The sequence below is a fragment of the Dunckerocampus dactyliophorus genome, chromosome 15, assembly GCF_027744805.1.
Source record: "Dunckerocampus dactyliophorus isolate RoL2022-P2 chromosome 15, RoL_Ddac_1.1, whole genome shotgun sequence".
NCBI lineage: Eukaryota > Metazoa > Chordata > Actinopteri > Syngnathiformes > Syngnathidae > Dunckerocampus > Dunckerocampus dactyliophorus.
Genome location: NC_072833.1, coordinates 21840974 through 21858029, shown reverse-complemented (window position 1 = coordinate 21858029; position 17056 = coordinate 21840974). Strand labels below are relative to the sequence as shown.

Here is a 17056-nt window from a genome sequence, read left to right as displayed (position 1 = left end):
TTATTAGGATAGTTATACTCTACATCATATTTCTAAAGCTTTTTTTTTTTTTACTCAAGATGTTGAATAATATTACATTTACTGTATATAGTACTTTGCTAGATACTCAGATGCCAAATAACAATAATGCTTTGCATTTACATAGCACTTTTCTAGCTACTCAAAGATGCTGAATATTAATAATATAACACATTTATATAGCGCTTTGCTAAATACTCACACTTAAAGATAATACCACTTAAAAAAAAGGAGGGCTTAACTAATTATGATCTGTTATTAATTGATGACATTTTTAATCTCACCTAAAAATGCAGAGAAAAGACCCCATCTTGAGGTATTTTCATTTAATTTCATTACATTATTGTGGCAGATCAAAATATTGATATATAATCTAAAAAAGTGGCCTCATAAAGTAATTTCTTGTTTTTAAACAGACTTGGACAGATGCAGTCCTAGCCATTTACATTTTCCTGTATTTGAGAGTAGGCTCAAGTGCTGCCTGCAACCTTTAGTTTTAACCGCCAGGGGGAATATTGCTGTGTTCTTTTGTCAATATCCAAATAATAATAAAAATAAGAATAAAATAAAACATCAGGTCCATACAGATACAGAAGTTAACACATAAAAAAATAGTAAGAACAAGTTTCTGAGCAATACAAATATTGAACGCTGAACCAGCTGAGGTCCAGTGATCTCCCGTTACAACAACAGAGTTGGGCAAATCCTCCACCAAAATCTTAACTTAGTTTGCCTTTCCGTCGTCACTGTAGTCCTGCACGGTGGCTTGTAGGATGGGTCATTGGATGCAGTTTGCAACACCTCTGTTCACACCTCGTCTTCCACTATGTTTATCAACCTGCAGTTCATCGCTATCTACTTGTCAAGAACACTTGTGTTCTCCTCGAGTTTAGTTTGGTGAAGAGCTTTGCTATTGCTCGCTAAATTGTTAACGTCTTTGCTGCTAACGTTAGCTGTGGCCGCACTCGTGATTGCGCTGATATTGTAGGCTAAACTTGAGCTGCTTCGGTGATAAGCAAACTCCTTCTTACCAAGAAGGCATAACACTGCACCTTTATCAATGGTGCCGTCGGGGCATTTCTGAAATGTAAATTTCCCATTCATTGGACCGACAACTCTCCCATGCTCCAGCATTTTCAAGTCTCCGCTCCGTTACTCCCCGCTCCTCACCTTGCCCTACCAACTACAATGGGAGCCTATTGGCTTAGGCTAAACAAGTCCAAACACAATGACAGCCAATCAGTGTCCACTTCAGGGTGTAACTGACCATTGTTTTCCACCCCCAACGCCAAAGCACAAAAAAAACCTCATAAAAATAGATTTCATAAAAGCCAATTCGCGTACAGAAACAGTAAAATTATTTAATTAATTAACTAATCGTTATTAATACTTCAATTTGACACCCCTAAGTCATAACACATTTATATAGCACTTTTCTACAGGTTACAACTACAATGTAGAAGGCACACGACTTTACAAAAGCTTTGTGTGCAGTGACGACTTCCAAGATGGCCACCACAGACTGACTGTAGCCACACTGTTGAAGCTTCTAAAGCCGCACGGCTGCTTGTCTTGCCCAGCATTGTTGGTTTGGCTGGACTACGACGGATCACAGACAGATTGTGGTCAAGGGTGTCTCTTCCTCCCCCATACTGACCCTTTCTGCAGTTCACTTATTCAGATTCCCTGTAACTACAACTCACAGCAATACTGTATTAAAGTGGTTGTGTGTTGCTTTTACACTTAGTATCGCAAAGACATGCTAAGAACAACAACAGGAAGTAGAAAACTAACCTCGATTTGTTATAGCATCTGGAATTTGTACAATATTCAGTCAAAAGACTGCTAAGTGTAATATTATGAAAAAAAAAGTTGTGATGATACAAAAATACAAAGGTATCATTACTTGAAAAAAGTTAAATTGCAATTTTACAAGAATTAACATAACATTATTGAGAAGAGCCATCATACCACGAAAACAATGTCATATTACACACGAGAAAAAGTTGTAATGTTACAAGAAAAAAGTTGTTATGCTATGAAAATAAAAACATGAAAAAACAAACTTACTGTATGAGGAAATTTGGAGTATTACAAGGATCAAAGTTATGAGAAAATAAAATACTATGAGAATAAAGTTGGAATATTACGAGAAAAACGGTAAGAATATAGTGATGCTACGGGGGTACTTAGTACAATTAGTATTACCGCCAGCTATTTATGCTAACCGCCACTTTGCACAAAGGTCATGAACAGAGCTAAAGAAGCGACAAGTCAGGGAAGTTGCAGTAATGCAGTGTTGTTTCATGAAGTGATGGTCAGAAAAGGTCTTACCAGCCATGGGTGAGGGATTTCAGGCAGTGGCATCTGAGGTGGGGCTGGCAGTCCAGTGTGGATGTCTGGCTTACGTAACAGCTCTAGGGAAGAACATTCTGTATTTGAACACATTTTAATATACAGTCAAACCTCCATTAGCGCACACCCCTGTGAGCACATTTTTCGGTTTACAGAGAAAATGTATGTGTGCATGGCTCAGATCAAAGGTACCCAAGGGTTACATTTAAAATTTCAAACTCGTGGATAGACCTTGGTAATGTTATCAACACAAACTTCAAACATTGCAAAACACACACACCCAACATACCAGAGCTCGAGACATCTTCCATTTCCCATAGCAACCCTCCGAAGTTCACTTTTTCTTAAATGTAATGCACATAACTCGGTGTCCACTCGGTGTTAGACCCTTGTTCAAATAATCTATTTTACTCTTTTATACATTAAAAAAAAATCACTTTAGTTGCAGAGTTGAGTAATTATTCCATGAATACATACCATTGTAATCATCATGGGGTTTGTTTTTCCATGGAATTATGTTCTTCAAAATTTTTATCGGCAGGCGGACACGAAGGTTATGTACTTTTCACTAATGATTACACAACAGTTATTTTTTTTTAACACTGAGAATATTTGAATAAAACACATTAGAAACCAATTTCAGACATCATTCTTTAATTCTAAGTAGAAATCATGACAAAATTATCAGAGAAAATATTGTTAATTTCACAACAAAAGTAGACATGCTTTACATGTAACATTTCAATGTCCAAATACAGACTCTTTTTTACAACATAGCCGTGCTAGCGCAAAATAAAAACATAAAAACATGAACAGGTTTAATTTATGGTTTGGTAAGCTTCCTCACTCTAAGGGTACCTTTGATCTGAGCCATGCACATGTGAAAATTTTGCGTAGATTTCAATACAGTATTTTTACAATATGGTACATGTCTTGTGTTATTAATACACTGAGTTCAACTATACTCAACAAATATATAAACACAACACTTGTTTTTGTTCCCATTTTTTATGAGATGAACTCAAAACTATCTAAAACTTTTTCCACATACACAATATCACCATTTCTCTCACATATTGTTCACACATCTGTCTAAATCTGTGATAGTGAGCACTTCTCCTTTGCTGAGATAAATCGATCCCACCTCACAGGTGTGCCATATCAAGATGCTGATTAGACACCATGATTAGTGCACAGGTGTGCCTTAGACTGCCCACAATAAAAGGCCACTCAGAAATGTGCAGTTTTGTTTTATTCACCCACACGACGGCACACACGCTGTCTGCCATCTGGCCTGAAGAGTGTACACCGGGATTCATCCGTGAAGAGAGCACCTCCAGACGCCATTGAATGTGAGCATTTGCCCACTCAAGTCGGTTACGACAACAAACTGGAGTCAGGTCGAGACCCCGATGAGGACGACGAGCATGCAGATGAGCTTTCCTGAGACGGTTTCTGACAGTTTGTGCAGAAATTCTTTGGTTATGCAAACCGATTGTTTCAGCAGCTGTCCGAGTGGCTTGTCTCAGACGATCTTGGAGGTGAACATGCTGGATGTGGAGGTCCTGGGCTGGTGTGGTTACACGTGGTCTGCGGTTGTGAGGCTGGTTGGATGTACTGCCAAATTCTCTGAAACGCCTTTGGAAAAGGCTTATGGCCGAGAAATGCACATTCAATACACGAGCAACAGCTCTGGTTGACATTCCTGCTGTCAGCATGCCAATTGCACGCTCACTCAAATCTTGCGACATCTGTGGCATTGTGCTATGTGATAAAATTGCACAGTTCAGAGTGGCCTTTTATTGTGGGCAGTCGACGGCACACCTGTGCACTAATCATGGTGTCTAATCAGCACCTTGATATGGCACACCTGTGAGGTGGGTGGATTATCTCAGCAAAGGAGAAGTGCTCACTATCACAGATTTAGACAGATTTGGGAACAATATTTGAGCGAAATGGTAATATTGTGTATGTGGAAAACGTTTTAGATCTTTGAGTTCATTTAAAAAAAAAAAGGGGAGCAAAAACAAAAGTGTTGCATTTATATTTTTGTTGAATGTATAGATTTTTGTCACAAAACGTCCCTGTTGGCATGTTATGAACTGGAAACTGGAACCGGAAGTCATTGTCCCCCAGCTCTGTCGCCCGTCTATGACGTCATTAGCAGTTAACTTTGATAAAAGAAGATGAGAAACCCGATCCAATTCAAGAAATTACAAACATGGAGGTGGTGTTTGTATGGATGTTTTAAATGTTCATTTACCCCTTTCTTCGTCATTTATATGCATTTTGCATTTTTTGATGTGCATTGTTTTGGTTTTTACTGTATTAAAAACTGAATTGAAAGAGTTTTGTTTTTGGGTGTCCAAAACAGATTAATTGGATTTGCATTAGTTCTAGCATTAGCATTAGTAACAAAAATGTATTCCCTTAGGAGGACGTTTTGGTTTGAGTCGAACCTTCTGGAAAGGATAAATGATGCTAACCGAGGTTCCACTGTATTTAAATGGGACCGCTGTCTATTGGATATACAGTATATGGGCCGTATATAGTACAGTAGATGGACTGGATTTATGCATTGTTTTGTTGGTTATGCAACTTACATTCTTATGGGTCACGGGCATGATGAAGTAAATTATTTTTAAAAATTGGAAAGTTATGAGAATAAAGTGTGTGTGTGTGTGTGTGTGTGCGTGTGTGTGACTGTGACGTGTCTGTGACAGTAAGAATAAAGCCCTAATACGGTGAAACCTTGGTTAGCGTTCGCCCCGGTTAGCGTGTTTTTCAGGTAGCGTTGAAAATTTACGGCAAAATTTTGCCTCTGTTTGCGTGCACTCTCCGGGTAGCGCATGTCTTGTCGTGATATTGATACACTGCATGAGTCCAGCTGTATTCTTAATACATTTTTTAATCAGAAAATGTCTTTTCTTGTTAGCATCCTATTAGCTAGCAGAGCAAGATGACAACGGGAACCGGAAGTATGATGTCATCAGCAGTTGACTCTCAAAAATGTTAATACAAAACAAGTTTTTAGAGTTTTATATGCATAAAGCAATTCTAAAATCGTATAAATGATAAATGTAAAAGTAAACATTTAAGGTTGCTTTTACCTTCACTGAGGACTATTGTTCCCAGAGATAAGATGTGGCAGCGGGACACCACACAGATACCATCTTGCTGTTTTGTCATGACTTATTTCTTGAATTCAGTAGTTTTTGTTACATTCTTCATCAATATGGCATCTTCATCAATATTTGGCACTTGCAACTTTGTTTGGCTCCATTTTGGTTTACAGTATTGAGGTGAGAAACACTACTGAATTCAACAAACAAGTCAAAACATGACCTATTCCGCTTATAAAGACTTCTAATAAAAAAAATCCAAAACCTGTAAAAAACACCCCATTTACATAATGTGACCTGCATATTAACCAAGCTAGACAGACATTGTTGTTATTATTATTATTATTATTAAAAATGTTACACTGAAGAACTATGTTACCGCTGTATTGACACCTCGCCACACCACACCACACCGGCTAGCTGCTAGCCAGCTAGCGCCTAGTTTCACCACACATTCGCTCACAGCGCGTCAGCAATGCATCAGACCACTACCGAAAGCTAACGCTACATATTGGAGCTGCCGCTGTGTTTTTATTTTTGAGTTTAGAAAAGTTAACGCTAGGTGCAGCGTTCCTTTCTATGTTGCTATGTGAAATCAATGCGCCCAGGAAGGAAGTTCTGCTAATGCTTAAAAAGGACCAAAATACGGCAAAATGCTTTAAGTATTACATGTTATCATGAATATAGCTGTTACTACATGGTTACAGCACGGATATAAAACCATAAAACATTGCTGGAGGTGTTTTAATAGCAGGCTTTGTAGGCGGAATAGGTGTGTCCCATCACTGTACGTTTGGCTGTTTTTATATTTTCAGAACACACAGAGAATGAATGGATGATGTGCAAAATTCCCCAAAAAAGTGTAGTGTTCTTTGAAAGACGTGATATGTAGTTTTCTACACTGGTCACTAGGTGTCAGTTATGTTACTGTAGCGAAGGGTGTATTGTGTAAGTTCTGAGCTGCGGTTTCGAGTGTGGCCTACAGAGGGCAGTGACGTTCTGCATGCTGGTTAGAGCTAGCTTTTAGGAAACAGTCTGGAGAAGAAGAGAACTACAAAGTGTTGAAATATTCATGCTGTGGTTTGAGCATCTGCCTGTAAGACACAGTGCCCTGTGTCTACTTCAAATTAAAAGGCTGACTAATTTACAGATGTGGTGTCATTCATCCACCATTACAATACACTGATGAGACAATAACAACCGCAGGAAGTTCGCTGTCAAGAAAAACAACAAGGAACTCTCCCAATGTTGACATGTGAGTATATGTTCTGTTTTATTTATGTCTAATATGCCTTATTTTCTGTAATTATTAAAAGGTGACTAATCATGACTACAGGGTTCTAATAATGTTAAAAACTGTATTTATAAAGTCACAAAGAGGTTTTTTATGCTCTAACTATGAAAATATTGATATAACCTTAAATGTTCAATTTATTAATAAGGAATCCTACTTTGCGGAAATTGACTTATCACAATCGGGCCTGGAACCGATGAACTATGATAAACGAGGGATTACTGTACATTGAAAAAGTTTTAGATCTTCGATCACAGCTCATGAATGATGGGAACATCGGCAATTAAAAAATTGAAAAAGTTGAACAAATTGTGATGTTACAAGGATAAAGTTAGGATATTCTGAGAAAACAAGTCAGGATACTATGAGAATAAAGTTACAGTACAATGCTATGAGAAAAATGTCGGAGGCTCCAGGAATAAATCTGGAATATTAAAAGAATGAAGTTGCCATGTGACGTGTGCTACAACAATAGTCATGTTACCTTTCTCGGAGATGACTCTGTTAAGGATGTTGGAGAGGTGTGTTTTCTTCTCTCGGATTCCGGCGCTAAGATACTCCCGATCGAGAAGTTCGAGGAACAAGCGGAGCTCGTGCACCAACTCCTCCATTGCTGTGAAATAGGAAGAGGAATGAAGTTGTGATGCTACGAGAATCACATTAGGGAGCGAAAAGCTGTAGTATTAAGTGAAAAAAAGTTTTAAAGTTATAAGAATACAGTTGTGCTACTACAAGAATAGTCATAATGTAGACGAGGATCATGTCGTACTTATACGAGAAAAGGTTTCCAGTTATGAGAACAACATCATGATTCATCGGTGTGTTTCTATGCAAATTTTATAGGTTTTTAGAGTTTGAACCCCCGTGCACTTGGCGGCAGCGAGTCTGTCACCATGACAGTCCACAAGCAGCACATACTGGAGCCGATGCGTTGCTTCCCCGTGTTCGGGGTTCCCCGTGGTGGGTGTAGCAGGGGTGGTCAAAAGGAAATAAGGGCATACGCGGTAGAATCCGCAGCAGAAAATGCACCGCTAATAGCGGTGGAGGTAGCAGTGGTGTTCAAGATCCCGCTGTAAACGACGACGATGGTGGCTGGGGTTTGCTTGAGAGATGAGGAAGAGTGTCACAAGAAGATCAGACATTTAGATGAGCCTGCTGGGTATCGTGGAGACAGGGATCGGACAAATGTTTAGCCTGGTGATGTCATAATATGCAAATTAGATGAGTACATTTACTCCCATCACAAACTCTGGGTCATACTGATGATTTTTCTAATATACAGTATGCCTTTATCTCTAACCATTTTCAAGCTACAACCTTTTGAAATAGTAATATACAGTAAAAATTGAAATATTTTCTTTAAACAACTCTGGTGTCTAAAGGGTTAGGTCTGATTTAACGAGACACGTTGTAAGCACAAACCCTTGTGTTGACTGGAGATGAAACATTTACTGGTTTTGACGTGTTAAAATTTCTCAAAGTTGAATAATTATCATGAGTTACGTATTTAGTAGGGGTGTAACGATTCATTCACTACGTTGATGCGTCAATTTGTATTCCTAAGATTCAACTACAGCGATCTGGGTTCTCAAGTTTCCTTTCAGGACGACATCTATATCGATCAAACATCATTTAAAAGGTAATGAATCGATTGAATAGATACTAGGAAATAAAGCACAGTATTTAATCACAGCAGGCTTTATATGGATGTGGGGGTTTTTTTAGCACTTTTAATGATAAAGACGTTAAACGTTACTCGATTCAGTCTATGACGTCATTGTGTTCCAGGTATGTGGCATGGGAGTTGTAGTTGTTCTTACTCTGAGCGTCAACGCACGTCAACGTCGCCGCCATAATGGATGTGGCAGGAGTCAGAGCGGAGAAGATCCCTCATTCACTCGTGTTACTGCCCAAACCAAACCTCAGGGAATAAGCTTTCACAGGTAAGACTTAATTATCTTTGACGGTATTTGGCCCATAGACTGCATGATTTGGCCATAACCTCGTTTTGAGAGCATAATTTGCCAACGTTGTGGAAAATGCTGTATTCCCGTGCACAATTCATTAATTGTCATCTCCCAGTCTGTCACTATTTTCAGACATACAAGTACATGAAACACGTCAGTCATGAATGTGCATCCCTGACACACACACACACACACAGGCACACACAGTGCTGGAAGAACAAATGCAGAGTGATGACGTTAAGAATGTGGGATAGTTGACATCACTTTGTACGAACAAAGATGTGACTGACTGTGACTGGGTGATTGAGTAAGTGTAATACAAGCATGAGTTATAATATGTTCATTCGGACCGTACAGGTGAGATACTTTCAACATCTAATTGAAGATACCATTCCACATTCATTTGCTGAGGAATTTGCATAATGTCCCTTACATTTGGATGCAAAGCGCAGGTTTGGATTGCATTATTGAAAGTAAATAATTAACCATGGCAAGCTATACCACCGTCTGTTCATCCTGATTTTGTATTGCATTTTTATCTCATTTTTTGTACTCAATAATTTATTCTTAAGTATGTCATCATTATTAATAATTTAGACCTGATTCCCAACAGAAATCTGTCCAGTATCCAGGGATTTATTTCACAGTCACACTGATTGAATTTTTGGCAAAAAAGTTACTGAATCGATTTAAAGTTACCGAATCATTTTGGATCATATCGTTCTAAATGAACCAATATCGTCCTTGACTCGTATCAGCAACCTCGAATCGTGATACGATTCGAATCATTATTAAAATAAATCATTACACCCCTAGTATTTCGTGAGTCTGGTGCGCAAACCAAAGCTAATGGCCAACAAACAAAGGAACAAGAATGTAGGCCGACAAGCAGTGGAATTTATGTTAAACGCAGAATCTCACGGAAAGTGACATGTGAATTAAATTATGTCATCATGAAGAGAAGGAACGTTTATGTGGGGAAGTATTTCCCCCGGCGGACCGCTCAATCGTGGCGGAATCTCATCACAAACAGTAACCTGCCCCCTCCCGAACGAAAAATGGCGGCCAAAAAACTTGGAAAGTCCTCTCTTACGAATCGTGAATGGAAGCTAGTGGCGTTAGCTTAGTTTAGGAGAGCAGGCTCGTGCTGCTGTGTGTGTGCGACTCAGGCTGGATGAGTGTTTGCACCGTGTTGCTTTACCGCTTTAATGTAAGCCAGCATTTTACAATGCCTGCTACCGACATGCAGGTTCTGAGTTAAAAAGACAAGAGGCACCTTCTTAACCGTCAAGACACATTCTCAACACACACAACACACTTCCAAATCCAAACTATCCCTTTAATAACGCAATTGGAATTACATTGATGACTACATCTCCCTTAATCACAAGCACGACATTACAGTTTGTTGAAGATTTTGTCGCAATATGTGCAGACGCTGACATGCCATTAGAAAAGTTAGCTAGGCTACATCCATTTCTCAATTACTGGGCAAAATTGGCCAGTAATGTATTCCATCAATAAATGTAAGGATTTTTGCATTTAATTAATGGACATTTTATTCACTAACCCAAAAAGGACACACTCTGCTGGTAAAATAAGTGTAAAAGGTAAAAAATGGAAATCTAAAAAATAAAAACAGAATTTGAGAAAGAAAATAAAACAGTTTTCATAGGGCCCTAGCGGTGTCATTCATTTTGCTACAACAGAACATGATGGAAAAAAAACGACTTCCAACTCATTTCTCCTGCCGTTGTGTTGAAAGCCGTGTCTGACAAGTATTTAACACGTCACACGAGACGTATTTTGTCAGGCTTCAACTTTTTGGCGCAACACCAGAAAGACAAATGATAGGACATGCCATTACGGTATTCGTATACGACGAAAGACGAGCCGCCCCGCTCCCTGCCTCCGCGTTTGTAGGGTCTGTAATTACGAGGTCCGAGCGCTAACCGATCGCTATCAAACAGGTGGTTTCAGCGTACGACCAGATGTTTTCCCTAACCAAAAGTATACATCTGCAAAAATCTGGAGACTGAGAAAGAGGACGGGACGGAGGTACTGGGTGGAAGGTTTATAGAATTTGGAGAGAGTGAAGATGCTCCCGCTTATATTTTTTTTCTGAGGGATAATTAAAGGGTGCTGGCACTCCAAATTGTAAAGAGCCTGGGATGAATGAGAGTTACACAGAGTGGCTATATACTGGATCACATAGCCGCACATCACTGAAATAGTACAATCATTAAAGTGAACAAGACACCGATTTGGAAAGAAGAACAAAGATAGTAAAAGTAGTGGTACGAATCAAATTTGTCATATTTTTCCAAAGAATAAAGTTGTGATGCCACGAGACAACAAAGTCAGAAAGTTACAAGAGCAAAATGTGGAACGGTACGAGAAAAAAAGTTCTAGTATTACGCAAAAAAGGCTGTAGTTGCGAGAATAAAGACGCCATATTATCAGAAAAGTCATGCTGTTACAGAAAAATACTAACGTAAAGAGAACACATCGGTAATATCACGAGGAAAAAGTCTTACATCTACAAGAATCAAGCTGTGATACTGCAAGAAAAAGGTGTTTAGTTTCAAGAATAAAGTTGGGATGCTGTAAAAATATGATGAGACATATTATGTCATATACCCGCGACCCAAATGAGGATAAGTGGCATAGAAAATGGATGGATGGATGGATATTATGTCATATTATGATACAAAAGACGCAAATTTACAAGAAATAAAGTCATGATGCTATAAGAGCAAAGCCGTATAGTTACAAGAATAAAGTCTTATCATTTATAGCAGGGGTGTCCAAAGTGTGGCCTGGGTGCCATTTGTGGCCCATGGCTGTTTTTTTTTACTGACCCGCTGCACAGTCTAAAAATACAATTTAACTACAAGAGCAAGAATTGAAAAATCAACAGTAATTTTACAAGAATAAAGTCTAAATATTATGAGAAAAAGTTAAATATATTTATATATATTTATCGTCATAATATTACAACATTATGCTCGTTAAAGCCTTTTTTTAACGAGCATAACGTTGTAATATTATGACGATAAATAACGTCATTTTAGTAACAAAGATGAAATATTAAAGAAATAAGGTGTCTTTTTAAGGTCATATCATCATGAAAAGTAAACAAAATAAAGTTATAATGTAACAAGAATAAAATAAAGTCATAATTTAAAAAAGAAAAAAAAGAAAGTTGACATAAGTTAACATTTTTGGAAGTTAAAAAAAATTGCAGAAATGGAAAAAAACAGCTGTAATTTTACCAGAATAAAGTCATACTATTGAAAAAAATATTCTAACGAGATAATTTTTTACGAGAATAAACGCGCAATATTATGAGGGAAAATAAGGTCATTCTAGCAACAAAGTTGAAATATTAAAAGACAAAATATGATCGTAATCATTAATTGTAATATTATCAAACAAAAACATATTAAGTTGTACATTTTTGGAAAATTAGGTTTGGGAAAAAGTCCTAACATTGCGAGAAGAAAATTTCAAAAGATTTTTTACGTTTTTTAAAGTTGAAATAGTCAGAATATAAAAAAAAATAATTTCTAATATTGCAAAAGAGTTGAGAGTTGAAAAGTTGCAAGAATTAAAGTTGTGATGCTAAAAGAATAGTTGCAATGTTACGTGGAAAAAAGTTGTAACGTCAAAAGAACACAAAGGTGTAGGAATAAAGATGTGCTGCTACGAGAACGCTGAAGTTATGTTTACATTTACAGGGCTTTTAAGAAAGTTAAAAAACGTCACAGATGAAAAAAAGTCTACATTTTTCACAATTCGAGTTCAAAACGAGTTCAACTGCATAAAAATTGCTGTAAATTTTCATTCAACCCAAATAATATAACTGGCATTCATGGCTGAAACTGGTAACAGGTATTCACGTACATGTCATGGCGCGTGCACACACACACACACACACACACACACACACACACACTGCGTGCCCTCAAATTTTTTTTTTAAATTTTTTTTAAGACAGCTTCCAGAGTGTAAAAATCTGATAATGCCAGCTTGTCGTTGCCGTATAGACAAGCAAACCGCTGCTTTCTGAAAACGATGACGTCACCGCCCCGTCGCCATCACGTGACCAGAAGAACAAGCAGGAGCCCCGCATGCTAAACAACAATGGTGGACTACAGAGCTGTGTTTGTTCTGCAGTTGATGCCATTAGCACTACTGTAAGAAAACCTCACCGCCCTCTATGAACTACACGTGGAGCAGAGATGCACACACAAATTACACACATACGATTCTTGTTTTGTTTGCGTGTAGTGGAAGACGGACTTATGTGCATGCATTCTATCTTCTATAGTTTTGGCGTGTCAAGTGGTTCCGTCTGTGTCTGTTTACAGCGACTCACGTAGGTGTGCCTTCTGTAGTACATCGTTTTCACCCAGTGATCCGACCTGAAAACCTTCCCATGTGGATGTGACTATTTACTGACAAACTGACAAATGTAACCACAGCAACAACATAACAATGGGCTGGGCGTACTTTACGTACTCAAAGCAGGAAGAGGGTGGGATATAATGCTTGCAGCACATTCAAACATATCATACATATCATACATATCAGACATATCAAAGATGGCGTTGCAGACGTCTCTGTGACACTCTCCCGTGTTTTCTATTTTTTGCTACTTTATTGTTCATTTTGGACATTCAACACACTCACGCAGTACATTACAACAGAGAGACACTTTTTAACATCGGCAGGGTTCACCATGAACTTTCATTTAGCCTCTCAGACTTTGCCTTTCTTCTGCGCCGGGAGAACGCAGCAGCCTGCGGGCCTGGTGAGCTGAATACCCGGCGAGCAAAGCATCTGAGGCGTAAACGAGGCAAGCAGGCTAGGCTAAAAGCTAGGCTAAAAGCTAGAGCGACTAGGCCACCGCTACCAAGCCTGCTGCTAGCCAACGTCCGCTCTCTTGAAAACAAGATGGACGAACTAAGAGCAAGGATTACAGCTCAACGTGAGATCAGGGAATGGTGTGCTCACCTTCACATAAACCTGGCTGACGGAGGATATACCGGACTCGGCGATCCAGTTGGAAACATTTGCTGCTTACCGGGGAGATCGGACTTTAGCGTCTGGTAAACATGAAAGGTGCTTTGAAGGCTGTTCCAAGACCCCACTTTGGAAAGGCTGACCACATCTCTATATTCCTTTATCCAACATACAGACAACTTCTTAAAAAAGCTCCCCCTGTAAGTACAGAAGTTAAAGTGTGGAATGAAGAAACTGATCAAGTACTTCAGGACTGCTTTGGCTGCACAAACTGGGATGTGTTTAAAACTGCAGCGGGGAGGGAAGATTGTACTGTTGATTTGGATGACTATGCTTCTGCTGTTACTGGCTACATTAGCACATGCATAGAGACTGTTACCACCACCAAGTATTACAGAAAATACCCTTACCAAAAACAGGGGATGAACTGTGATGTAAGGGCTAAGCTACGTGCTTGTTCGACTGCATTTGTCATGGGCACCGCTGATGACTACAAAAAGGCCAGATATGACCCGAGGAGGTCCATACGAGAGGCCAAAAGACAGTACAGACAGAAGCTGGAGGGCTACTATTCCACCTCAGACCATCGGCGCATGTGGGCGGGGCTCCAGCACATCACAGACTATCGACAGCGGAGTAGCGTAGCCACGTCCAGCCAAACCACACTTCCAGATGAGCTGAATGAGTTCTATGCCCGCTTTGACACCCAAACTCCTGATGAGCAGAGAGGGTGGCTGGACTTGGGGAGCACACAGGACTCACCTCTCATGGTGACATCAGCTGATGTGCGCAGGGTTCTAAACAAAACAAACCCACGAAAAGCAGCAGGCCCAGACAACATCTCAGGACGTGCACTTCGGGTTTGCTCATCAGAGCTAGCTGATGTGCTTGCTGACATATTTAACCTGTCGCTTGCACAAGCATCTGTACCGACCTGCTTTAAGTCCACCACCATAGTGCCCGTACCCAAGAAGAGCAACGTGACCTGCTTGAATGACTATCGCCCTATAGCACTCACTCCTATTGTTATGAAGTGCTTTGAAAGAATAGTCATGACCCACATCAAAAAGAGCATCCCGGCAACTGTGGAGCCTCTACAGTTTGCATATCGCCAGAACCGGTCCACGGATGATGCAGTCAACACTGCCATCCACACAGCCCTTTCTCACCTACAGGGCCAGGACACATACGTCAGAATGCTATTTATAGACTATAGCTCTGCTTTTAATACAGTCAGCCCCCACAAACTCACAAATAAGCTCCTCACACTTGGCCTGTCACCCTCCCTCTGTAACTGGGTGTTTAACTTTCTCACAGGCAGGCCCCAGTCAGTCAGAGTCCACAATTGCACATCCAGCTCAAGAATTGTGAGCACTGGGACCCCACAGGGGTGTGTGCTGAGTCCGCTCCTCTACACGCTCTTCACCTACGATTGCGTGGCCTCCCAGAACAACACCAGCATCATTAAATTTGCGGATGTCACTTCAGTCATGGGACCGATCACTGGTGGTGTTGAAACGTCATACAGAAGAGAGGTGGCGGACCTCATAGCTTGGTGTCGTGATAACAATCTCCATCTCAATACAGATAAGACTAAAGAGATGATCATTGACCCAAGAACAAGGGAAAAGGAGCCGCATAAACCCTGTTTATTGATGAGACTGAGGTGGAGAGGGTGAAAACCTTCAAGTTCCTTGGCACACACATCAGCGAGGACCTCACCTGGTCTCACAACACCCAACAAATTATGAAGAAGTCCCAAAGGAGACTGTACTTCCTAAGAAGACTGAGGAAATTTGGCATGTCCACCAAAATCCTGAGTTGCTTCTACAGATGCACTATCGAAAGTGTCCTTACCGCCTCCGTCACTGTTTGGTACGGTAACTGTACAACACGTGATAGGAAGGCACTCCAGCGGGTGATCAAGACCTCACAGAACATTGTTGGGGCAGCCCCCCCCTCACTGAAAGACATTTATAAATCTAGAGTCCTACGAAGAACACACAACCTCATCAAGGACAGCACACATCCACAACACTCATTATTCACACTCCTACCGTCAGGCAGACGCTACAGGAGTTTGAAGTCCAGGACCACAAGGCTGGCAAACAGCTTTTACCCACAGGCCATCAGGCTTCTCAACGAAGCACTCACACACGCCACACACAACACAAGCACACACTCATAGCACTTTATTTATTTATTTATTTATTTGTATTATTTATTTGTATTAATGTCTCTTCTGTTGTTGTTGCTTAATTTATTGGTATTTATGTTTATGTTTCTTATGTTCTTATTCTTTCTTGTGTTTTCTTTCTTTTCTTGGGAGAATGAACAGAATAAGATTTTCATTGCATGGTATAACTGCTGTTTTACCATGCACATGGCAATAAAACTCTCTTGAATCTTGAAAATGTTATCACCCGTGACGCCCTCTAGGGCTGTAGCGATACCCGAATGTCATAATACGATACGCGATATTTAGCTCACAATACAATATCTATCACGGTATTCTGCATATGATACAATTCAATACACTTACATCATTTTCTGAATGATTTTAAAGGGACAGAGTGATTTTGGTGGCATCTTGTGAGTGTTCCTCTGACTTGGATTGAATGAATTGAATTTAAAACTGAGAGCATCAGTTATATAATACATAACTCTGACTGGACAGAGAGTCAACAGCTTCATGCTGGGCTAAATAAATCAAAAGATGTGATGGGGAAATTTGTGTCATTTATTCAAACAGTGCGAAGTGTGACCTACAAGAGTTTGAAAAGCGTACAAATACAGTATAATGAACAATGAGGTGTAGCAAAAAGTGGCCTCTTCTGTTTTTGCAGCTTTTTTAGCTCAACACTAAACATATGAGGTAGCCAGTCTCGCTACCAGGTAAGTAAACATAGTACAAGGAAGGACTCCAACTGGGCTCTCAAATGAGTTTATGCCATCCATGGGTTTAACCTGGGATGCTGGGATTCACTGCTGGACCCTCTGGAGGTGTTAAACACCTAAGAAGAAGGCTGCCTGCTTAATAACCCAGTGGATGTTATCTGTAAGGAAACTATTTCGCTGACCAAGCTTTTTTCCATGACAAACAAAACGGTGATGAGCTAAACATGGCTCATTCATGACTAAAGCGTGACACGTCGTGATTGAGTTTTTGTTGATGAGGTGAGACTGGACGAAAATGTTAGTGGGTGGTCTATCAGATGTTTACAATGCATGACATTTCTGCCTATTGTGTGTGTGTAATCTTTCAGTAAAAA

The 17056-nt window shown here is 39.8% G+C and overlaps 1 protein-coding gene across 7 annotated transcripts in view; it reads right to left on the bottom strand.

The window, feature by feature from the left end:
- afap1 (actin filament associated protein 1) overlaps nt 1-17056 on the bottom strand; it is a 60584-nt gene that overhangs the window by 33813 nt on the left and 9715 nt on the right. For 5 of the 7 annotated variants that reach the window (XM_054753299.1, XM_054753298.1, XM_054753302.1 and 2 more), the window contains exons 2-3: nt 7274-7402; nt 2353-2450 (exon numbers count right to left, since the gene is read on the bottom strand). In XM_054753299.1, the coding sequence (XP_054609274.1) occupies nt 2353-2450; nt 7274-7402 (227 nt within the window). The remainder of the gene's footprint in view (nt 1-2352; nt 2451-7273; nt 7403-17056) is intronic. The other 2 variants (XM_054753300.1, XM_054753304.1) reach the window with 1 other exon arrangement.